The sequence below is a fragment of the Copadichromis virginalis genome, linkage group LG3 (genome assembly GCF_057382275.1).
Source record: "Copadichromis virginalis isolate Kocher_CV1m ecotype Utaka linkage group LG3, C_Virginalis_male_GT1.1, whole genome shotgun sequence".
Lineage (NCBI taxonomy): Eukaryota > Metazoa > Chordata > Actinopteri > Cichliformes > Cichlidae > Copadichromis > Copadichromis virginalis.
Genome location: NC_140620.1, coordinates 56,223,022 through 56,248,403, shown reverse-complemented (window position 1 = coordinate 56,248,403; position 25,382 = coordinate 56,223,022). Strand labels below are relative to the sequence as shown.

The window sequence follows — 25,382 nt, the reverse complement described above, 5'->3', positions numbered from 1 at the left end:
TTTGTGTGTGTCATGTAACACAAGTTTAACTTTTCAAAGTCACTATAATCAAATGAAGGTAAGGGTCAGCGTTATTGGTCATTTAGTTTTGAATAGTTTTGAACAAAATGTGAATGTTTTTGAAAATTCCAGACTTTTAAATTCATACACAGTTGTTTGGCTTGTAGTTTAATTACTTCATCTTCAGTTCCTCGTGCCTCTTTTCTCGTTTTGGGCCTGGAGAAGTAGATTAAAGTCAGGTTCAGTGTCGTCACTAAGGCTACGTCCACACATACCCGGGTATTTTTGAAAACGCAGATTTTTCTATGCGTTTGCACCTTTCGTCCACACGTGGACGTAGCCTAAGATCTCACTAAGAAATTTCCTTCTGCAGCCCCAGAAAACAAAAACAGTAATCTATTCTCTGACGGGGAGAGTTTAAAACCTAAAAAAACAAAAACAAACTAGTTTGTAGATGCACAAAAAGTCAGATCCAGTAAATTTGCCAGGTTAGTCTGCTCAGCAGCTGCTCTCAGATTGTTTCTGAATCACGCTCAGACATTCAGTGACTCGACGTTGTCACAAAGGGCAGTAACCACAGAAAGTCCTCATTAACTCCACTTAACATTTTCAGTCTGCAGCTGCTGTCCAGGATGATGCAGTGCCTTTTGATACAATCAGGTGTTAACAAAAAGCTTCACTGAGCTGGGACCCTCATCTTGAGACAGTGCTTCTTATCTGAGTGTCTGTGCAAAGCGTGGCATCTCAGAGTCACGCTTCTGAGCCCAATCAAATGCTCTCAGATCAAGTGTGTGGAGATAGACTCACTGATACCTTGCTCCCATACCTATCTGCGAGCTATGTTCTGTATTCGGTTTCCCTGCTTTTGTTTTGCTCTGTGTGGGAAGCTGCTGGTGTATTTTTCACCTGCGGCTATAATTCCATCAGGTACATTGCCAGATCTGTCCCTGCCCAGCACCTATCAGCTTGCTGGCTCTGTGCACTTGAAGGACTGTCAGCGCTTGTGATTGATTTACTTGAAAATTCTGTTTTCCACAGGGCCACCTGGCTGCCCACTTATGTTACATAACAGTATTTTGTGCTTTTCCAGTATCTGTTTAATGTTGGTTTGTTGCACAGGGCCAAAAAATACTTGTCAGTGTGTTTTAACTGAAACATGCGCTACATTGGGACTGATTAATGAGCAGCTAATGCTGGGGCCTGTTTGTGTGCCACCAAAAGGTTGTTTGGGAAGCCCAGCACTCACTTTTCACATTCTGAAACACTCTGTTTCACTCAATACAGTATTAAATTGGTATTAATCCACAGGTCAAAATAGTTCAAAGAAAATAATAATCTCTTACAATGTAAGCATTAGAATGTCATCATCATTTTGGGTAAACGCTTACCAAATATGACTCGTGAATGAAAACTATGGTACAGTTGTGCGGTGTTGTAGTGATATAGTCTATACTGCTCTTCATCTGCAAACACAGTGCATTAGTGTTTCTGTTGGCTGATGGTGTACATCTGCTCAGTTAAACAAAGGTAAACAACTAACTAGTCTTTGATTTCTCACCCAGCTCTTAATTGCAGACAGTGAAAAACAGAAAAGCAAGCTGTAAGAGTAACGTTCCACAAATTAGTTGTTTTCAGTATTGGTGCGATCACACAAAGATAAAGTAGCGTAGGTCTCATTCCAATTAGACTAGAGTTCCATAACCTGACTCTTTGATATTTGTGTATTTGTTCTCCAGCAATGGAGGAGCTGGTGTGTGAGCTTCGTCTGTTTCTGGACCTGCTGGACAGAGAATATCTGAGTGCTGGGGTCCGAGAGAAGAAGATACACCTCTCCAATATTCTGCACAGAGTACTGTCCGACAAAGGTGAGGATTAAACTTATACTGCACCTTCTGAAACACTTTAAGGGACTCAGAGCTGGAGTAAGTCCATTAGGTGGTCAGATATTAGATACAACACCTGACCTTACTATGGCTGACTGCAGGAGTTCCATGAGCAGTCTGGTACATACACAAAGAATGTAGACCACAATAAGCTGGTCCTAGGTCAGTGTGGGATTGAATTGTTTGGTTGCTGTCATCATAGAGTTATATTGGTATACATTTACTTATAAAACCCTTTACTTGTAAGCTAATATAGCCAAAAGTTGTTTATGACAGATTAAAAGAGTTAATTTCATCAGTTTGATGTTTTCTGAGCTTTTCTTTAACACAGACTTTTTTCTTTAAGATGTGTGTGGCTGCCATTATTGAAATAAAATTCAAATGCAAAAACATGTTTATATTAAAATCTGGATGAATCGAACATGAAAAGAAAATTTTATTGTATTTTTGTTTCTTGTTTGCATCCTTAAACGCGAAGATTGTTTTAGTGCTATACTGGAAGCCTCAAAACATGAGATTATTCACACAAATTCATAATGACGTTTCAGTTTTCTATCAACAACAAAATGTCACGTGTAGAAATATTTATTGGAGATTTTGCATTTTAACATTAAAAATCTCCACAAAGGGACCTTGTAATGAGGAGCAGAAGTGAAGCGCATTAAAATCAGAGAAACACAGAAGCACAGTCTATTTGGTTCTATAATTTTAAGAAGGGAAATTACGACATTTTATTTTTTGTCACTACTTAGATTTGACACTAGTGGCACTGTAAAGCATCTTCTTGTTTATATTCATAATAGCCACTTGATTTCTTCTAGAGCCTTCATTCAAGTCAGAGATACACAGCGGACTGCCTGCTCCACCTCAGATGCCACTTCCAGAGATCCCTCACCCCTGGATGGTAAGACTGAAGTTTATTTAGATTTATTAATTTTAGTTCTCTGTAATTTGGCCATGCTGGAACTTATTGCAAGCAGTGCTCACAGTAAGAGTTATACCGAGTTCCAGTATGCGTTCTGGTTGTCTGACTAAAGAGAGTTGTTTCTACAAATACCAGATAGCCCTGTGTCATTCTGCTTCCGCTGCTATGGGTCATCCTCTCAGCCCAGCTGCTTTAATGCAAAACCAAGCAAATCAATGGTGAAGGACAAAAGAATACTTTATTTTCAGGACACTGCTGAGTAACTACATTTTGAGCAATGAAGTGCAAGTCACATGTAATTTATGTGGCATAAGTAAGTGATAAATAAAGGAAAGACAGCTCATTTTCTTCCTAACGTTTCTGTATACGACCCAATTTGATCCCAGCGTTAAATTAAAAGCGACAATATTGACATCCAGGACGAAACTAGAAATTACTATTTTAAATAATACATTAGGCCTTATAAATAAAACATTGACTGACATGTTAGTGTCAGTGTTAGAGGCTTTACTTTATAGTGCTGCTATTTGCAGTTGCACTACTTTCCCCAAACTAGCTAATTTTGTCACATCATCTGTTCAAAGCTGAACATTACCTCCCAGTTTGCATTCATTTACAGCATTTCATTGAATTTAGGTCCAATTTCAAATCCCCTTTGGATATTTTTGGGTTTTGTTGTGAAGAAGGCAAACTTCTGATAGTAACAACTGTGTTATGTAACAGAAATAACTTCATCATGTTAACACTACAGGAATATTTAACATTCATGCAGGACTGCTTACCAGTAACACACAACTGGTGCTAGTAGAAACTGCAGAGAAATGACCAATAACGCTGACCCTTACCTTCATTATTATCAGATGGTGAACTTGTTAGCAATACACTGAAGTTCTGTGCACAAGTTTTTGTGACACCCTGCACCTGAATGGTGTTAATCACGCAAATGCCAGCGCTACCAATGCAGCAGGACATAGAAACCATATGAGATGTGTTTTACAGTCACTTGTAAAGCAGTTGGAAGGCCTGTCATGGCTTCAGTATGTTTTCCTCTCTCGTACTGCGCCTCACATCGCCATGACAGTCAATGAGGACCGTAACATCTCTGTTAAAACAGTGATGTGTGTGTCATTATTGTGAAAGTGAGATGTGCATGTAAAAAGACCCAGTGTGAAGAATAACAGTGTGTGTCTGCCATTATTGTGGGAACAGATGCCTGTGATAAAAAGCAGGTGGCTGTGATGGCTTGCAAAGCCTTTATTTCATAGCAATAAGCCACAACACCTTGTTCTACATCTTACTCACACACACACGCAGGACACGCACACATTCCAAGGCACAAGGCCTTACAGTGCAGTTTGTAATTAGAACCAGTCGTCAGCCTCAGCCTCCTCTGGTGACCCCAGTGTGTGTCTGGAAATCACAGCCGAGGGTTTCCCAGAAAACTAGGCGAGTGAGGAGGAGGAGTTTCTGATGTTTCTGTGTCTCTGCTTGTTGTCTCTCTTCTCTGCTGCCCCAATCAGAACCAGTAACATAAGAAAATACATAGCAGAGCCTTGCACGACACCCCAGACTCTCGGGCCTGTTCGGTGCTTACCGTACCTTTATTTAAACAAAGCACATAGGCACACAATTACACAACTCTTTCTGTCTTTTATGGAAAGAGTGAAGTTTTTAGCAGGTCTTCATCACTGGCTGAAGGAGACCCACTCAGGACTGGGTTGAGCATTTTGATTTTTAACTTACTTTTTGTTGAATTTTGTATTTGTTGTTTGGTCGAGCGTGTGAGACGGATAAACACTGGAACAGCCTGTAAACACGGTTATAGCGGAAAAAAGACGCCAGCTTCTCCTTGTTTCCCTCCCCACCATTGTGTGTTGTTTTAATTTAAATAAAATGTTTATGTTTTTTTCTGAACATAGACTACTGCCTTTCTTTCCGTTATGAGTTTGAGTGAATAAATCGCCACGTTTGGGCGCACTCTCAGGAGGGTGCATTTGCTTGCAACTGGAAGAGGATGCCGTTAAACAGTGCTATTATTTCTTCAGTTGACTCCTTCTCTTAGCCTCAACCAGCATTATTAGCAAACTTACTCATGGGCAGATAAATAGATGAATAAATCTCTCTTAGTTGATATATTCGTCCAAAATCATCCAACCATACTTTATACACTTTATCCAACAATATCATGCTCTGGACACTGGCTTTATATGTGTACAAAGTAATCATAATACTAACGACAGCATAAGCTGTGACAAACATTCAACAGCAGGGATTTTCATCAGCAGAAAAGAAAGCAGCTAAAATATATTAAGTGGTTAAATAGAGCCATTCACATTAGAACAAAACCTCTCTGAGTAATATATGTGCAGGGTTTGCAGAGTCGCAGCAGTAAAGTATAATTCTCATAAATATACTTGGATGGAAACCCAGCTACTGTCTTTTATTTTGTGCCAGCTCTCTGTCTCCCTGTTGCCGTCTCTGCTCTGAAATTACCATCTATCACATTTCCACACTGACCTCTGGAGAAGCTGTCCAGACTGAGGAAAAAAGTGTTGTGCTCCCTTTCTCCACTCTTCATTTCTTGCAAAATTTCCACCGCCTGCAAATGAAACAACGGACAAATGGTTAAGAGGAAAAGAGAGAGGAGGCGGCTAGAAAGAAAAGAGTAAACAGGGTAGAGAGTTAAAGAAACAAAGATTTCATGTTGATCAAAAACAACCTTGTTAGTCAGGAGAAGTTGCAGTTATTTGTGTTATACGGCATCAGTCTTTAGTTGGTCTTGGTGAAGAAGTGGAACATGGACTAGAGCAATCTGGTGAAATAATAGACAAGGAAGACAGTCACTTTGTGACCCGTCGAGCCTCAAAGCCAAACCGACACTCACGTACACAAAGAGCCTGTGCCTTTAGAAGCTGAATCAGTCCTTAGCTTCCACATTTTGATTACTAACAGTTACATAAGGAATACTTAGTTTAGAGTAGCTCACTTGATGTACAATACTTAATCAGAGGACAGTGGTATTGGAATTTATTACTCAAACCCAAACAATATGCAGATTGAAGACTCTTCCAGAATATTCTGCTAGTATATGAAGTGCAAAAGAAGACAAATGGCTTTGCACAGACTTCCACGATAAGTTTATTTACTGCTGAATTGTTCTGGAGTGTGTCATCACATTTAGTCCATTTCAGAACTTATTCGCTTGTTAAAATAATTTTATTTCCAGTTGTTTGTGGCATTTTTTTTTCACATCTTAAGGCCTTTGTTCAAGAGTATATACGATCTTGAAAAGACATTCTTAGTGTTTTTACAAACTTAGTGGGGCATGTTAACACAGTGTAGCTCTTAGCAGAGCATGACAGTCACATGTGTGACACCCGTTAGCCTTTGCATGAGCAGAGGAAAACAAAGAAACAAAGACATGATGTGTGTAAACTACTCCAATTCTTTCCCAAGGGCAAACTTGTGATTGACTCTTACACACACACACACACACACACACACACACACACACACACACACACACACACACACACACACACACAGCAGGATATCCACTAATCAAACAGACTTCCACTGGATCCTGTTTTAGTTTATCAAGCTGAAACTGGTCTACTTTGAGCCACTATATTGTCTTTCCCTAATTGTATATGCATATAAAGTTGGTCTTTATATATTTATATAAAAGCACAACAAAAAGGGGGTAGTGTCCACTTTAAAGACAAAACAACGAAGCAATTTATAGAAAGTTAGAAATTATGCCAAGCCTTTAATCCGTACAAGTAGTGGGTTTGCTGACAGAGCAGCTGAACCCTTTTATGTCAGATTGATCCTTTCCACAACACTCACCTTATAAATCTCTACGTTCCTCCATGGAAGAGGATCACAGCACCATTTTACAATGTGCTACATGCCACACGTAAATGCACAGAAACAGTAAAAACAAGGTCTGGCTCTGATTGGATCATAATGACTAATAAGTATGACGAAATCCCACTGAAGTCCTCTTCTTGTCATCCTGTCACTTTTCATATTCAGGATTTATGTTACATTAATATTTCTCTTTTATCTTTGGCATGAAGTACATTGCTGTCATCAAAAAGCTTGCCGCTTCAGCCACATGAATGGTTTTCATCCAAAATTTGAGCAGTTTAAAGAATACTGGAAAATAAAATGTAAATTGTGCGTGTTTCCATTAAACTCCTTTAAAGAAAACAAATGGACTTCCAGATGGAGAATGGAGCTCCACCCAACATGAAAAATAGTAAACATCTGCCTAAAATGTTTCTGCATTGTTCATGCTTCGTGTTGTCACGTGATGAAAAAAGGAGGTGAGATATTTAAAGTCATCTGTTGTGGCAGTGCACCATTGATTTGTGTTTTTTCTTTTAATTTTAATAGCAATGGAACAAACATTCAGTTTTGATGAATCTGAATTTTAACTTTGGTCTCAAGCTTTTTTTGTTTTACTACTCACAACTACTTTTACCAACATTTCGAGCACACAGCGGTGAAGAACTTTTTTGGGTCCAAAACAATTTCCCCAGTTGCTTTGACAGTTCATTCGACATTTATGTTACAAAAAACAGTTAAAGCTGCTCTTAAATGTCCCGCAAGCCCAAGGTAAAGGTTTGTGTCTAAGATCCCCACACCACAAAACAAATACTGTAAACCAGAGAGAAGAAGAAAATTCTTAGACTGCAACCTCAAGTGTTAGGAATTTTTGTTGATTTTTTTGAGTTCTAATGTTTGCTGCAGTCACCTTCAAGTCAGGATTCGTTTCCTCGGCTGTATCCTAAGGGCTGCACTGTTCGAGCAGAATGTGAACCAGTCCTCCTGCTAGTTGAAACACAAATGATTTCCATCTGTGTTGATGTTGGAGAACAGTGCCACCTCTCCCTTTCTCCTCTCTTCCCTTGCTTTTCCCCTGACACAGACACAGCGGGAGGCACACCATTAGTTACCCATGTAATGCACACTAAAGTTAGTTGTATCATGCATGAGAAACTCACGCCGAGCATCCCGTTCTTCCGTGCTTCAAGCATTCACGTCACAGAAGTGTGCTCACGTGGTCGACGTGCTATACACGGTAACAGGGCTGCATCATCCGTAGATCCGTATGTCTAGAATTCATTTGGAATTCATTTTCTCCTCTTCTCATTTTGATTCAGACATCCCTCCCTCCCAGGTCTTTTTTAAAGATGGATATTCATCTCAGCACAAATGTAGCTAGTACTATAACCATACAGTATTCTGTATGGTTATGTATTACTGGAAGTTGTGAGGAATCTTTGTTTTTTAAACCACCATCTTCTCTGAGTGTTTTTTACTCACTTATAAAACATTGTGTATTGCTGTATGTCTGTGAAGGTTCTCAGTCATCCAGGTCCTCAGAGTCCAAGGAGCATCTGGACTTCTTTAAGTTTCCTTGAAGACGTTTCACCTCTCTTCCGAGAAGCTTCTTCAGTTCTAAGAGCGTGGGTAGGTAGAGAATCAATAGGGGGGTCCAAGACCCTCTAGGGGACACTCCCATAGGGCTTAAATCTGGGACTCTTCACCAATTGCTCTTAGAACTGAAGAAGCTTCTTGGATGAGAGGTGAAACGTCTTCAAGGAAACTTAAAGAAGTCCAGATGCTTTTCTTTCCAAGCTCCTTAGACTATATTGCTGTATATTGCCAAACCAAATTATTCCTAGCCTGAAGGGGAAACACTCACCCAACTAAGTGTGTCACTGTACAGTGTCAAGCTACACGGTGCGTGCGTGGCAACAGTTGGATTGCTATCAAACATATTGAGTTGAACCAGCCCTGTTTTACTTTTGTATGGCCTCAGAAATTATTTGTCTTCAGGAGTTTTTCCACGCAGTGTGTTTTTCATTTGGTGCTGATGAATCTGTTTTCATATTTGACTTAATTCCTCTGTGGGGTTTCCCTACTTTGTGGCTTGGTATACCACAGCAAAGCATTTCGTGACATCAGCAGTATTGTGTCATTGACTTGTGACAGGAAATGAAGTTGTTTAACAGATTGTATTGTAAGGTGTCACGCTTTGTCACTGGGATAACCAAACAAGTGGGAAATTGGAGATTGAATAGGTCTTAACTGCAGAAAGCAGTAGGCCTTTGCTTAATGACACATGCACACAACATGGTTAATCTTAAGGGCCAGAACTGTTTCAGTTACTAACACTCTTTGGAAAAAGTCCCCACTGAGTAACTGGAGCATGGATGGAAAACCTATTTCACAACTTTTTCCCCCACTCTAGTGCATTTGAAGGCTTTTTACAATGCCAAGTTTCTTTTTTTTCTTCCTGACACATGATGTGATTGAAGTGACTAAATAAAGCACGGAGGGAAAATTGAGTCTATTTCTGCAGTCTAGTAGAGAACTAACAGAATTTACAATTGAACCAAACAAAAGTTAGGGGTGCTCGGTAGAAAAATAGCTTTTGTGGTTACTAACTGATAGGTATTTGACCAAGATGCCCATTAACCCATGAATTCATACTACAGTGTACTCTATACACTGTCGGACTATTGTTCAGTGACTCTGATCACAGCATGTATACAAATGGGAATGGTTATTGGAGCATGGAAAATGAATAGCCAAATTCCTTTAGTGGCCTAAAGAGATAGTGGATCTGATTGATAATCCCATGTAGTTCCTGCTGCTATAAATTCACAAGAATTGAATTGAATAAGCCTGAAGAGCTTCTAAATTACAATTTTAGGTTTTCTCTCAAAAGGTTACTGGCAGTATGATATCATGCTTGTAGCTATATAGATATAATTGAGTGATCATGTCATAAAATCAGCCAGTCCATTTAAGGGTTAATCTTAAATACCACACACTTCCTTTTGTGTTTTATGAATTAATAAACATTCAGAGAACTGCATGCGGTGGAGGTGAAGTTTAAACTTACCTTGTATTCAGTTGGCTGTTAGCAGTAGTGACAGCAGCTTGCAGAACGAGGGTGGTCTTTAATCTAGTGTTTTCTTGAAGGCACCACCTAATGGCCATTAAAGAAACTGCTTGTTCGCAGAAGATGTTGCAACCCTATTTTAAAACTCGACAGTTTAGCAGTTAAGTCCTTGGCTCAGTTATCACAGTAATTGTGATTATTTGTTGGAAATAGTCCTGCATAGCCAGACTTTTAACTGGAATGAAAGAAGTCTGGGAAAAGGTCCTTTTGTCTGAGCCAAACGCTGACAGTCAACTAGCAGTATAGGCTAGAGGGGCTGATCATGATAGCATATCATGGTATTGGTACTGAAATGTCATTCTTTCAGAACAGAAATGCAGATGGACCACATAATATCAGGTAATTTGAAAACAATGGGGGACTTATTAGATAGCTTATTGAACAGAAAACACTGGCAAATGTATTTTCCAACTGTAAAATGTTTCACTTTGTTGCAATCAGATTAGTTGAGTTCATACCCAGACAAAGAGCAAATGTGCAGAGCACTTCTATAATATGTCTAAATATTTTCATGAAACTCTGCTTCACTGAGGTGACTTCTTACTTATTTGCAATACAGAACACTATTTAGATATGACAGGCTGGCCCACCTCATCCTGCTTTCCAAAATTGCAGACCACCAGCTCATGCTGGCTTCCACTGGCTCCTCATTGTGAGGTGTGAGAAATGGAGGAAATGCCCAACCCTGTCTGAGTCTCACTCTGGTTATTTTTTCAGGCAAGGTGGCACTTCCTCCAGTAACGGCACTCTGGTGAATGCACCTGTCCTGCAAAACGCACATTTTACTGGCCCAGCTGAGGCAGGAAAAAGTAAAAAAACGATGCGGGGGAAGCAAAGAATGAAGTTTCAAAAATGGGAGTTGTGTGAAAGGTTTTGTTTTGTCAGAGGTAACACTAGCATGGGTGGTTCATGTATAAACAGGGAGCTGGAAATCTTAGATATGTATCACAGAGGCTGGAAGACACTGAGCTTGGTCCTGCAGTCCTGCAGAGAGAGTTTTTAGGTTTCGTCCCATATTACTGTGTCTCTTGTTTGAAATGTTTAGCGGTTTGCTAATCACCTGACTTCCAGATTGAGTTCCCCTCTCAAACAATGAAACTTTCAGTGCTGCTACTGGACAGAAGCCACTCCTCTAGCCACCATAATGTATGCTGTGGTTGGTTTCTCACAAAACTCAAATTGGCTACGGTGCTGCATTAAGGTTTCATAATCTTTCAAAATGTTATAGGTGTGCTTGGTAAGACTGCTTCAGTAAATGTAGATTGCAGTGACATTGGAATCTGAGCAGGAGTCTCTGGATAAATAAAGCTGGAATAATCATGTATTCAGCTTCAAATAAATCTCTTTTGGTTTTAAATGTCCCCCAAATTATGGTTACCAAAGTCTTTGTATTTCTGTTACCTTTAGGTTTGAAGTGTGTATGTTTTATGAAGTAGACACTGAAACATTGAATACCCATCAGAGTTGGATAAGCTTCTTTTTTCAAAATGTTTTTTTTTTAATTCAGTCAAATCATCACCCCCCCCAAAACAAAAAAAAGAACAAAAAAACACTGTCTTGGGTAAATGATATACTAAAACACTACCCAGGCCTGTACTTTAGCATTCTCAAGAACCAGATATTTCTAGTGCTTTGGAATATTTTTTGTAATGATGACACAGTGAGAGTTTGGAAGTTCTCCAGGAAGTCAAGTCACTTAGAAAAATCTTTGGAGAAGATTAAAGGAACATTTTACTTCAGTTTTCTGGGTATATTCAATTAATTCTTTCAATTAATGACAAAGCCACGGCTTCTTTAGAATTGTGAAACTGTTCTTTCAAATCTTTTTTGCCATCATGGCCAAACGTTTTGGCAGTGGCTCAAATTTTGTTTTTCATAAACATTTCTCAATCTGTTTCTATGATATACTGATGAACAAACATAAATATTTCTTATGCTTTAGGCCTTTATTAGCCAATAAAACAAAATTCAGTTTCGATAGGGGTGTCACTGTCAAAACCTGTAGCTACTACTGCAGTTTTCCCTTTCCAGATCCTTTCCTAAGGGAGTTGCTTTCGTATGTCCAGTCAGTTTATCCATTCCAGTGTCCTGCTGGCAGCATGGCAGAAACATTATTCAGGTCCAGTCCTCCTACTCAGAGCAAAAATGGATACTTGGCATAAATGTTTAGATGTGAGTTTCAGGTCAGTGCCTGAGCAGCAGACAAACCTCCCACTCAAAGTCTCCAAACCAAGGTCAGGACTTCTTTACCACTATCTAATTACACATTATGACTGTGGAATTCTGGTATTTCGGATCCACATCCATGGACATGAGCTGATGTAGGCCGTGATGGGTCATGAAAACTCCCTTTACAATTTTAATATAATTGCTTTAAGCAAATTGGGAGTTCTTTGCAATATAAAGTATAAGCAACACTATAGAAAGTATAAATATATAAAGTATAAGTATAAAAATAAGTATAGAAATACTGAAAATGATGAAAATAATGAAAATTACTGGTAATAGTGATTGTGCTTTTCACACAATCAGTAACTTTGATGGCAAATTTGTCTTTTCTTTCATTTCACAACTTTGTGTGGAAACCAAACAGATTAAAAAAAAAAAAAAGAATTCAAACTAACATGAAAATAAATAAAAATACAAAACTATAATAGCTCTGACTATGACAATGTAAGCGACTTGGTAGTGGCAAACAAGAACTGCTGGAGTGGAAATCAGGGCCTTTGTGTTGTCCACTAGGGCTGGGCCATATTATACCGTTCACGGTAATACCGGTATAATGTTAGGCAACGATAGGAAAATGAAATATCGCGATAGAATGGGAGTAAAACGCGCATGCGCAGTGCCTTTGTTTTCATACGCACATGGCCGATTGTTGAGTGAAACAGATGAACCAGAATTGGTTTGTAAAAATGGTGCAACTTCCGTGATGTGGAACTGGTTTGGTGTTTGTCCGTCAGATACACAACAAAGCACATTTTTTTGCAGAACATGCAAGCGGCCGTTGTTATTGTCATATTTGTCGGACTAAGATGCTCTTAAATCTGGGAGTAATCTGGGTCCTAAACTCTGTATGCTTCAGGTCAAACAACACTGCAGCATCACTTAGAGTTAAAAACTGTCTAAATTCTTTCATCTTTAATAAAACGATCAGCATTGCTGCTTTACCAGGTGTAACTATAAAGTTTAACTTCCAGGCATCCATGAAAACAAAAGTTATTACATTTAACGGAGTTAGAAGTTAGCAGGAAGCTAGCGGAAGTTAGCTCGCTAGTTTCGCTAGTTACCTAAGCATGATATAGCATGTTCTGACTGAGAGATTTCTGAAAAAAATCAAACGTACAGCTCTGCTATCACTTCCAACATAAATGAAGACAGGAAACTAAACAGCAGTGATGTTTGTAGGGTTACTGAAGTTGGGCTAGCTGGTATATAATGATGTGCTACGTGATCGCTAGCGACACAGCTATGTTAGCATAACATAAACAGTGAAGCTGGAGGACGAACACTAACACTTTTCCACTTATAAAAGTTAACGTGAAGGTTCTTCATGGTTAGAGACAAATGCAATCGCATGGCAGGATGCTGTAAACGGACCAAACTTCAGTCAGGAGAACAACTGAGATAATCCATCCACAATGCGAGGTTAGTCATTAATATACTGCAACAACATGGGAATAGAGCAGCTGCCAGAGAATTCAACATTAATGAATCAATGGTACAGAAGTGGAGGAAGCAAGAAGAATGAGTTTAATAAAGTTTGATTTATCTGACTGCTTTGTTTCGCTTAATGTGCCTTATAATCCCGTGCACCTTATGGTCCGAAAAATGCATACTGCACACTGCAGTTTAATGTTGCAAAGCACCTCTTTTTAACTTCAGTGGATACTATACATGGTTATGCTCAGGATATGTCAGCCCATTTCTACTGGAAATGCCTTTTGGTTAAACTTTCAGCAAGGAATTTGCATTTGCACTGTTAAATTTTTATAAAGCTTTAATGTACATAAAAACCAGCTTCTTGTTTATGTGAAAATAAATGGAAGGTTGTCTTTTTGCACTAGTAATGTTGTGGAGTTGTATTTTGTCTCGCATCAATTATATCGTCAGTTATATCGTTATCGCAAATTTTCAAATATATATCGTGATAAATATTTTTGGCCATATCGCCCTGCTCTATTGTCCACCCACACAAGCAGCATGAGCTGGGTAACTGGTGCATGTATGTGACTCGCGAGCTATTTCTTCCCCAAACTGTGGTCACCTTTATACTAAGAAAAAGGTGAAATAGCATGACACACAGGCATACACGGAAATTAAAACAACACTCCATAAACATCAATTCATTCCTATGATTTGGTGATTAAGGGATACAAATGACTCACGTGCTCATACACAATTTATTCAGACATTGTTTTAGCTTTGTAAATTAAATTATCATCAATTTTGGCTGTTTTCCAAGTCTCCCTACTTTTTGACAAGTTGATTTTTTTTAATAAAAAAAATATATATTTTAAAACCTGCAGTCAGCTGAGACTGAAGAAGCTCATCAGATGATGATAAAATAGTAATTAGGTCTATAAAAAACAGCAAAATGCAACACTGCAAATAAGATGAGTCTAGTGCTGCAGAAAAACTGGTGATTAATCACACAGAGAGGGGTAAAATAAACATTTTCTTCCTTATAATTATTTTATTGGTGAGGGCACGCGGTTTACTTCAGAATGCATATTAGCGTTCTGAACCCTTAAACTGAATACATTACTGTATACAACACTATAAACATCCTAATACTGTCTACTAATAAAGGAGATGTGGAAATTCCTTTAGTTTGTTGTCAGATCAGGGGGATGTTAATTTGATTGATTCAACTGTGTTCTAATTGCTGCAATTCCACTGGTGTAAAATAGACGCATCAGCACATTAGAACCAAGTATTAAAACATACAAATTCGGAAACAGCAAATTAAAACATTCTGCTCATTCTTTTGACATTAATCTCTGTCTCTCTTCCACAGCATGTCTTTATCCTGTCTTCCTTCTCTCTCCCCAACCGGTTACAGCAGATGGAGGTTTCTTCCTGTTAAAAGGGATTTTTTCCTTCCCACTGTCGCCAAAATGCTTCCTCATAGGCGGTCATATGATTGTTGGGTTTTTCCTTGTATGTATTATTGTAGGGTGTATACAATATAAAGCACCTTGAGGCGACTGTTGTTGTGATTTGGCGCTGTATAAATAAATTGAATTGAATTGAATATTGTGATTTATCCAGGTAAATAGTGAAAACTTTAAGCTTTATATAACGCACTATGACATTCATTTTGCTTTGTAGTACACCCCTCTGAGGGATAATGGGAATTAGACACAGTTGGGAAGAAATAAAACACAGATGCAAACGATCAACCAAATCACAGGAAGTAAAACTGAATATACAGAAAAACAACTAACAAAGTAAGATAAGGAAGTAAGCAACAATACCTAAAGAGAGAAACAAAGGCACAAAAATAAACTTTCTATTGGGAAAATGGAGGGAAAAATCTAACTCTAATTTAAAGAGGAACTAGAACTAAGAACTTAAGATTAAACATTTAAATAAACACTAAAAACCAAATGATAAAAATCTAATATTAAAAACATTATGTTAAGTCACAATCACAACAGGCTGTTTTAGAAATCTGTGGAACAAATGATCTGCCACGTTCTCCATGTGAACATGGAGTGTGTGTGTTTTTCATTTGTTTATGGTTAACAGATGGGTTATATACATTGTGACAACAGTCAGCTCATCTTCATTGTGCTCCTGTATTGCAGTGTAGTTAAGCTTCAGGTCATTTGTGTGATACAGCTAAGATGTTGTGCTGTGACTTGTGTAAGTGCACAGGTGTATATTTGTACACGTGTGTGCGTTTGTGTGTTTCATGTGTGCTAATGCTCTTTCTTCACCAGTTGTTGCAGTGTCATGGGGTCACATTCTCGCTGGTGTGATACTGCACTCAGGCAAAATGCTTAGCCAAACAATCGACTTCTGTGTGATTATTAATGGTGTTATTGCTGCTCAAGGGTCTTTAAAAGGAAGTTATTGTGATGTGAGATATGGCGCTGCAGTTTCCATATCAAAAGTCTTTCTCCACCAGCACAAACAAGTCAAGTTTCTAAACCATATATTATTCCCTGTTGTTAGACTGTCTGGGCAGAGTGCTTTCATTCTTTTTCTTTCTCTGCCTTTCTTTTCTTTCTGTCTTCTTCTCCAGGGAGACATTTTTTTCCTTTGTTTTTTTTAGGGCTGGGCTAGGGTGGAGAACGCTAGTGTTGCTGGCGTTTAACAGGGCAGCACATCCATGCCAAAAAGTGAGTTCACCAAACTGCTGTTTCCCCAGAGGAGATGCAATAAGATTTCTGCTAGAGGCCCAGCCAGACACTTGACTTATAGATGAAAAAGGAGACGTGGGGAGGATGAACAACAAGGATTAGGGGGTGAGGATGAGGGTGTGTTTGGGGTGAAGAAAAGGAAACTTGGTTTGCTCAACAAAAATGAATTTCAGATAACACAAACTGGATATTTTTTCATCTGAACATTAACAGGTGGATGGGGAACTGTGGTTTGGCTTGAGAAAGGAAAACCTCATGAATGAAAGTGTCAGGTCCCAGAACTTTGAATAATTTATAATTGATTATTTTGTTTTTAAGTGTTTATATTTCATCTTTTCGACCCAAAATGCCTCATTTCTTCTAATGATTCAAGGATGAAGAGTTGGCTTGGCTCAGTTATTAACATAAGAATTTCGCCAATATTATGTTTTCAGTGTTAGTCAGTGTTGGTCAAGTTACTTGAAAAAAGTAATCAGTAACTAATTACTGATTACTTCCCCAAAAAAGTAATCCCGTTACTTTACTGATTACTTATTTTCAAAAGTAATTAATTACTTAGTTACTTAGTTACTTTTTAAAAACACAATTTACAACCTGAAGAGGTGATAAAGCGATAGATCTTTCAGCCCAATTCTACTTTTTCTACATAATCCATCATACAAAATGTAATCAAATGGAAAAGTCTCTTTTTAAAACTTGTTTTATCAGTTTTAATCTTTTAACTTTATGCATCAAGCAAATATTTAATTATATGCAACATTCTCTGACTGGAAGGAATTTGTTTAATATTTAAACCTATTTTCTGCACATTCCAGCACATAAAATAAAATATTTTTTGTGTTTACACTCACTCCTTCAAATAGATGCAAGTAAAACACAGCAGAAAATAAATAAAGTCAAAGACTCAGCGGTCCTGTTGCTCTATTTTCACCTGTAAAGCAGGACTGCGGTAGGCGGAGGTTTACCCTGGTGCAGGTGTGCCGCGGTCAGTTGAAGAATCCGCGAGTTTCTCTGTGAGTTTCCCATTACGTCGTTGCGCACTCGGTGCTTGCTTGGAAGTTTAGGGGGTTTTTTTCGCTGTAAAAAGAAGTTTTCTTCCCACGCACGATGGACACTAATGTTTTTGTCACTTTTTATGGAATCAAACTCAAAGTAAGGTCAGTGCTTCCACGCTTTAAACGCTGCACGCTCATACTCTCTCCCACAATCGATATGTGATCCATTGTTGATCTGCACACAGCTGTTGTCACTAACGGCGCACTCGCTTACGTCACTGTCATGAGACATTCTCGCAAAAAAATCACGGTTTTAGTAACACAGTAACGCAGCGTTCCTACGGGAAAGTAACGGTAATCTAATTACCGTTTTTGCAATAGTAATCCCTTACTTTACTCGTTACTTGAAAAAAGTAATCAGATTACAGTAACGCGTTACTGCCCATCTCTGGTGTTAGTGACGTGTTAAACGTTTTACGAGCATTGACACTAGGGCTGCACGATTAATCGTTAGAAAATCGCGATCTCGATTCATACTTATGTGCGATCTCATTTCCAAATGACAACGATTTAAAAAAAAAAAAAAAAAAAGACGACGACGACGATTGTACCGCATTTTGATCCGGAACGTACTCTGCATGAAAACAAGCTCTCACTCTTCCTGCTCAACAAATGACAAATAAAAACAAATTAAGCCTACGTGAAAGTGGCAAAAACTGCAGTCCTTCGAGGTGCCTTTTGAGGCTGGCTTCAGTCAATTTCCAGACTCCGATGTTAAAATGCCTATCTTTGCAGCAGTGAAAAGCAAAAGTACAAAAGTGATGTTGTACTTCCTCCCCTTCATAACAAACCCGAATGGGCTAAAAAGTTATTTTTATAACTACCTGTATCTGTTGGATCCTTTTGGAGCATTTTAGAAGGGATTATTTGACTAATATTTTAGCTTGCTATGGAGATACAGACCATCACACAAGTTTATACTTTGGCTTCAGTGAGTGACTTTTAGCATATATGTGTGTTTGTATGTTTGAGTCACGATTTCTACTGTCTTACCAGAGAAAGGAAAAAAAAATCAGAACAGCCCAGGTTTAAGTCCAAGTCGAGCCCCTTTGCTACAACTCTTCCCCACTCCCTCCCAGCTTTCCTCTCCACTCAACACTAGAGATACTAGAATATAAAAATGACGAGAAGGATACTCAAAACAGAATGGCTTTTTCTTGGCATCTTAATTCACTAATAGACATGTACAACCAAAATTCAATAGTGCTCTTTCATTACAGAAATGCCATAATTATGATCAACGCTGTGATGTTGGACGGTGCACTGTCATGTTGTAGTGACACACACTTTCTGTGCTTTGAGAGCATGAGCCAAGTCCTTTTTATGTCCCAGGTTGCTACAGTAATGGGTGCTTACATCAATGCAGCCCTGACACCTGATTGGGCCGGCTGTAACCTATGGCCCATAGCACATAGACTTAGACTGCACTTATGATGTTTCTCCCATCTATAACTGGAAAATCGGCAATACCATCAGTAAAGAAAATAAAAAGGGAAATCAAAGAGGTTTTCCATAAGTGTGCAGCCATAGCAGCCGGGCTTGGTCTTTTTTAAAAGTGCTTTCAGGGACGCTTAGAGTGTGGCCTTATAAGGTCTTTACAACTTGACAACATGTCATGCACTTTCAGTTTCTCTGGCTTGTATTCGGTGTAGGCTGCTTATTAAACTGAGGCTCTAGAAGAAACATTAATAAGCTATGCTACACTCAGCTGGGTCATATTAGTGATTTAAAAGAAGGGTTATGTTTTTAAAGCGTTTTGAAAACATCTATATTACTACTTATGTGACATCACCAACATCAAAATAGAGAACCTCAGAATCCATTAAACACAACAAGGACACACTCATCAAAAAGCTGTTCCACAGAAGTCGTAGCACTCCATGGGGAACTTTCAAAAACTCCCAACTCCACAGCAATGGAAAAAATATATGTACATTGACGTATGCCGGCCACTAAGCTATTTGTTCCAGTGTTAAACCACATTATCAGATTTGATGTTTGTAGCCACAGTGCTGTTTTAGTACGAGGTGAAATGTCTGAGAAGTGCGACGCAGCCAAGATGGATCACGTCAGGCTGCGCAGTTGATCCCTCACCCTGTTGACTAGATTTGTAGGACTGTGCAGTGCCAACGAGAACACGTCCAAACAAAGCACGTCTCACCCCCACCCTTCAGCTTCACTGCTCATGAGCTCTGCAGTATAATGGCATGAAAATATTTTAACTCCATTTAAGACCACAGTTAATCATTGTGGAATTATGTCAGTATCTTTCTGTTGGTATAATTTCAGCCATTTTTAGTGTCTTTAACACAACTTCGGATTTGATTTCTTTTACCGACACTTTCTTGTTTTCTCTTTCAGACACTGTCTAATTATATTGTCTCGTCTTTCTACCTAATATTTTCTGATTTTGACCTGAAAAGTGAAAGACTCCTCAGCAAAACAACGGCAACCACTGTGCCTCTGTTTTGCTCTGTCAGTGTCTATTAAGTGACACTTAGTAATGAAGTAGGCTCAATGCTGCACTGACAACATTGTTAATGGCTTCCTCTAAGTTGTATTGGACCAGAAGAATATCTCCTTCTTCATGTTACAGCAGCTAATTACTTCCTTTTTGTAGTTCTGACAGTGATTAAAGGCAGATGGGGAGATTAATCATTTTGAATTATCGTCACCACCTTTAAAGACTGAAGACAAAAGATCATGGCTGGTATCCTTAATTCCCCTTTGTGTTTGAGGCATGATGGGTAGAGTTTTGTATGAATGAGAATGTATGAAAATATTGATACATTTGAATGTAAAACTGGTCTTTTATCTCCTCTCATTATTGATGATAAGAGGAAATAAAGGAAATAATCCCAGGAATAGTGTATAGCATTTTTGTTTGAAAAAACATCTCTGCACAGAAGAGCCAGGCGTCATGAATGAAAGCAATTGATGTGCCTGGTGATTGCTAATGTAGAGGGCTGTTGTTTTGTCAGTTGAATTGCAAGTGCTGAAATGATTGAAGGTTCTAGACCAGATCAGTTCAGTGCCATGTTTCAAAGCAGCTAAAATGTCATTTGAAGTTTCATTATTAAAAGTAGAGGAAACCTGTGTTCACTCTGCAGACTCCAAATAACGGGCCCCCTCCCCTGCCCAGCTCATCTCTTCCAGAAGGCTACTATGAGGAAGCGGTTCCTTTAGGTCCTGGAAAGGCTCCAGAATACATCACCTCCAGTAAGTGACAAGCTAATATATAAAACACATCAATCATGTAACAGTAGTTATGTTACAGACTTCTGAAGAAAAAAGTGAGTGTGTCCCAAGTTTTTGCGTTACCTGATTTGAATATAAAATGAAGGGCAGTCTATTCATACCCTCTCAGACTATGACTCGGATGCCATGAGCAGTTCCTATGAGTCGTACGATGAGGAAGAGGAGGATGGGAAGAGCCAGAAGATGCGTCACCAGTGGCCCTCTGAGGAAGCGTCCATGGACCTCGTGAAGGACGCCCGGATTTGTGCATTCCTGCTGCGCAAGAAGCGCTTCGGCCAGTGGACCAAACTCCTATGTGTCATCAAAGACAACAAACTGCTGGTGAGAAACACTCAGGCATGTTACTGTCTGTGTACGTACAAATGGTGAGCATAAACTGCACTACAAACAGAATCTTTCTCTTCATGCAGTGTTACAAATCCTCCAAAGACCACACTCCCCAAATGGAGCTGAACCTGTCAGTGTGCAGCATCACACACATCCCTAAAGATGGCAAGAAAAAGAAGCACGAACTAAAGATTGTCCACCAAGGTGCAGACGCCCTGGTGCTGGCTGTGCAGAGCAAAGAACAGGCCGAGGAGTGGCTTAAGGTACATCAATAAATCTCAAAACTACTGCTTTTACCATCACACTGGATAGAGACGGTGTTTGTTTGAACTCTTTTTCCCATAAAGATGGAATTTGTACCAATAATGACGAGCTTTGACATCTTTATTGATATGTATCAATAAAGTTGTGGTTTGACGACCATAGTTTCTGGATTTTTCAAGGGTGCACACCCAGTCTTTTTTTTCTACTCAAACGACTCAGTTGAGAAGGGAACTTCAAAGGTTATGCCTGGCAGGCTTTTAAGGGGTAAAGAGTTAATCAGTAGATAAAGAGCATTCTGTGTGGCCCAACTTTGAAGCTGACAAGAACACCAGTGCAGCATACTAGCTTTTCTTGGAGCTTTACTAGCTTTACTTGATTGCTGAACATCTAAAATATCTTGGGATCAGCCTTTAAGTTGCTTTCACATGTTTTAGAGAGTGGGTTCAAGTTACTTTTAAAGAATAAAGGGTGTAACTGTCTTGGCTTTCTTCCTCAGGATGGGCCTTTTCCTCGTATTGTATGACTGGTTTGTTGTGAACAGGTGGTTCTGCTGGTTTCTCTCTCATGTGGAGATGTTTGGTTTGCAGTCCTCTGAGTCCTTTCTTCTGCTTCTCTCTCACAGACTCCCCCCCCCCCCCCCCCTCTTCCTTCCCCTGTCTTCTCTTTCACTCTCTGATCTTTCCTTCTGGCAGCTCAACAAGTCCACAAAACAAACCCGCCCCGCTGACATCAAATAAGCTCCGGTACTGCTTTTCTATCCCTGCAACCATTTGTTGTTGGAGAGCACCTCTGTGCTCTGTCTGTTTCAGTTACATTGATGGTGGGTGTCATCTGGTCTTTTTGTTTTAAAAGGAAACCCCCACCCCACATTCTTCCCTCTCATCTCTGCTCCCTTCAGATCTCATATGTATCTCCTGAAATTTATGGTTTCTCAACAACCTATCGTGTGCTATTTTAAGATGCCTCCTAGCGCATTTGTGTGATGGTATTTTTTATAAACATTTGTGGCCTCCAGCAGTTCCAGTGGACTTTTAGACTTGAATATGTGATTTGTCTTCTTGTTTTCCTCCTTGTTAAGAAAACAATCCCTCAAGCATATTTTCCCCATGTACTGATGGAAACACCAGTCTTACTATATGCAGTGTTTCCTTTTGGTCTTTCTCTGGAAGTTTCAGCTGTAGCATGTTTATTGCAGTCAGGAAACAAAGACCCAAACAGTTTGGATTTTTTCTTCTTCATTCAATTACTTGCTCGGCATGGTAATTAGATGTTGTTTATTGATTGGCTGGTGCAGGTAACCTCATCGGGGGGCTGAAGTATCTGCAGGCGGTTTCAACCAGACCCATGAAAATATACAAATCCCTCAACCATCCGAGTGATGGTAATGAGTGCACAAATTGTTGCTTGGAGAAACTGGGTCTGGACACATATTTAGTCAGGTGTCGGGATTGTGGAAACAAATTGAACTGATAGTGCCGTGGCAGGTATTTTGTAACTCTAGCAATTGCTCTGGGTTTTTTTGTTTACTTAATTGATGCACATGTAGTTCGTCATGCCACTACAGTTGGCTTTGTTACATGCAGGGTTACGTTCCTTGGCTGGTCTGTGTTCCCTTCAGCTGTGGGGTGTGTAAGAGTGGCATCAAGTCACACAAAGTGGATATGTCCCAGTGTGTCTGCTGCCCCCCTCCCTCTTTGTCTCTTTGTGGTTGCCACAACTGAACATGCAGACTACAATTCAACTTACTAAAACTGCTGGACAGGACAGGTTATTAAAAGAAGAAGGAAAAAATAGTAATTGAGACTGTTTTTGGATATTTTAAGTATTCGTTGTTCCCCCTTAAATTTATTTTTGTCTCTTGAGCTTTGTGTTTTTTGTCCACCTCTCACAAGCTCATCTTTACCCAGAGAGACATTGAGCTTCAGTAACAGTCATTCTTGAATATTATCGATCTGAATCAAAGAAGTTCAAATTTATTTGGATATTTTTCCCCCACTGGCCAACAGTGAAATAGAAGTCAGCATGAAGTCAGCATGTGAAATAGAAGTCATCGGATTCAACAGAAGGAGCAGCTCTGCTTTGCTCCACAAAAGAAGGAGAGGAAAGAAATGAAAGAAAGCAGGGTGAAGGGAAAGCTGGGAGAGTACCTGAGGCTTTCCAAAGCCCATAGTTTACAATAATGACTCTCCCAGACCCTGTAGGCTAACGATGTGTTTATGGAGCACACATGTCCATATTGTGTCATTGCTTCATTTTCCTTTTCAGTGTTTTTTAATTGTATGGATTCCCCACGCCCTAACTCCTTCTTTGTCTTCATCTTTGCCTGCTGATATAGTCTGACCTCATTTCTTTGTCTCGCTGACTGACTAACTTCTCTTTTCTTTTCTTTGCCTGCATAAATTTTGGGGGAAGTAAGTGGAATGTGCACTGTTAGTCACAGCTTATCTGCTCAAGTTTCCATTACAGTCCAACCCCTTGTGCAAACTCCTTGACAGTGTATGGTTGTCCTGTGCATGGCAATGCCTTCATCACTTTCAAGATAAGCATTTACAATACATTTATAGCTTGAGCTGTAATGCAACTATTCCAGCATGAGCCTTTAAAATAGGCCTCAATGAATTGTCAAAAAAACAAAAAAAACAAACAAACCCTGAGACAGACAGATTAGTTTATTTTTAGTTTTGTTTTGGTTTTTTTGCATCAATTGGATAAGTGCTGCCAAAAGCAATCACTCAGAAAACAAAAGGTTTGTGTTGGTTGATTATATCATTTTTTTCTTTTATCTTTTGCCAGACAAACAAACAGACAGACAGACAGAAAACTTTATTTCAAATCCCTTTTAACAGGAAGAGAACCAGGGTCATGGAGGGACAGCCATTTGTAGGTTTGCAGATATTGTAAAGAATGGGTTTCACGTCTATTAAATGCTTCAAGTTGCTTCATCTGTAAAGAAATCAAGCTGTTTTTATACCATAAAATTGCAAAATGTGCACTGCAAGGAGGTGAACAAGCAATGAGCAACAAGTCATCAGTCAACACTATTTTCTTTTTTATTGCAAGTTGTGTTTCAGCACCCATAGTTATAGCCTCCAGTCTCACCACCTCCTCCTCTTTTTGATTTGTAGTGCATTATCAGACCTACGTAGTACACTGGCATGGCAGCAAAAGCTCTCCGAAGGAAAGATAGACATGATGTTGCTGTCTATCCCATTCTCTGGCCTCTTAGCTGCTCTCAGAGCCAAACCCATGGAGCCACAGCCTGTCATTTCCCCCACGAAACCCAGTTATGCTCCTTCCAAGCCAAAACCAATGAGTTGAGGAGCCCAGCGCAGCTAGAGATGGTTCAGACGAGTGGGAGTTTGTGTGTGTGTGTGTGTGTGTGTCTGCATGTGTGTCAGGGAGTGCATTAGCCAACTTGCGCACACAGCGGTTCAACTGAAATCTCATTTTGCTATACCCACTGTTCATCTGCACTCTCTGTCACTGCCACATGTCTGGGATTGCCAGATCCCATGGTGGGTTGCCAGGTCAGACATCCAATGAGGTCATGGTAAAGCACGCTGGCGCCCTATTCACAGCTCTGCAGATCTCATTCACCCCTACTGGACCTTATTGTGTATGGATTCCATGAATGCAGGCAAAGTCTTTGTGTCTCATGTTTGTTACAGACCTGCCAACCCCCACCCCACCACCAACTACTGCCACACACCACATGCATGCATGCTCTCCCTCCTGCAGTTCATGCACTGCTTGTTGCTCCCTTGGCTGTGATTCAGTAGCATGATGAGATGTGAGAGAGTTCACCATACATGTGGCCTGCATTACCCCAGTCAAACCTTCTAGACTGAAGGAATGAGCTTCTTAATCATGTGGCAATTCAGCGAGGAAATATTTTAGGATTTTTAAATTAGGAATCCACCCACATGGTATGATCAGCAGTCAGGAGCCGTTACAGATGGCGGCATCTGATCTCCCACAGCGGCAATCAAATGTGTGACTGTGGACTTGTTTAATGTGAATGGCAGCCACGTTAGCTAATGGCGTATTTCCTTGTGGTGTTCCTAGGTGATGAGAGAGGTGTGTGTTAATGGGAGCATAGATTTGGATGGAGTTGGATCTGGATCTCCACTGCATAAACCTGAACTGGAAAAGGTAAACAGAACACACTCACACTGATAGATGATAGTCATTTTAACAGCTTGTTGTATTTTGTTATTAAGCGTTGCTTTTGTAGGGTTTGAATCAGGTTTCAGGTTGGTAGAAGATTTGCGATTTGCGGTTTTATCTATCTATCTATCTATCTATCTATCTATCTAT

At 39.6% G+C, this 25,382-nt stretch overlaps 1 protein-coding gene across 5 annotated transcripts in view; it reads left to right on the top strand.

Annotated features, from left to right (window-relative positions):
* Window positions 1-25,382, top strand: part of afap1 (actin filament associated protein 1) — a 95,006-nt gene that overhangs the window by 51,920 nt on the left and 17,704 nt on the right. For 4 of the 5 annotated variants that reach the window (XM_085451762.1, XM_085451761.1, XM_085451763.1 and 1 more), the window contains exons 2-7: window positions 1,737-1,865; window positions 2,705-2,787; window positions 20,327-20,435; window positions 20,584-20,795; window positions 20,885-21,064; window positions 25,131-25,217. In XM_085451762.1, the coding sequence (XP_085307888.1) occupies window positions 1,737-1,865; window positions 2,705-2,787; window positions 20,327-20,435; window positions 20,584-20,795; window positions 20,885-21,064; window positions 25,131-25,217 (800 nt within the window). The remainder of the gene's footprint in view (window positions 1-1,736; window positions 1,866-2,704; window positions 2,788-20,326; window positions 20,436-20,583; window positions 20,796-20,884; window positions 21,065-25,130; window positions 25,218-25,382) is intronic. The other variant, XM_085451764.1, reaches the window with a different exon arrangement.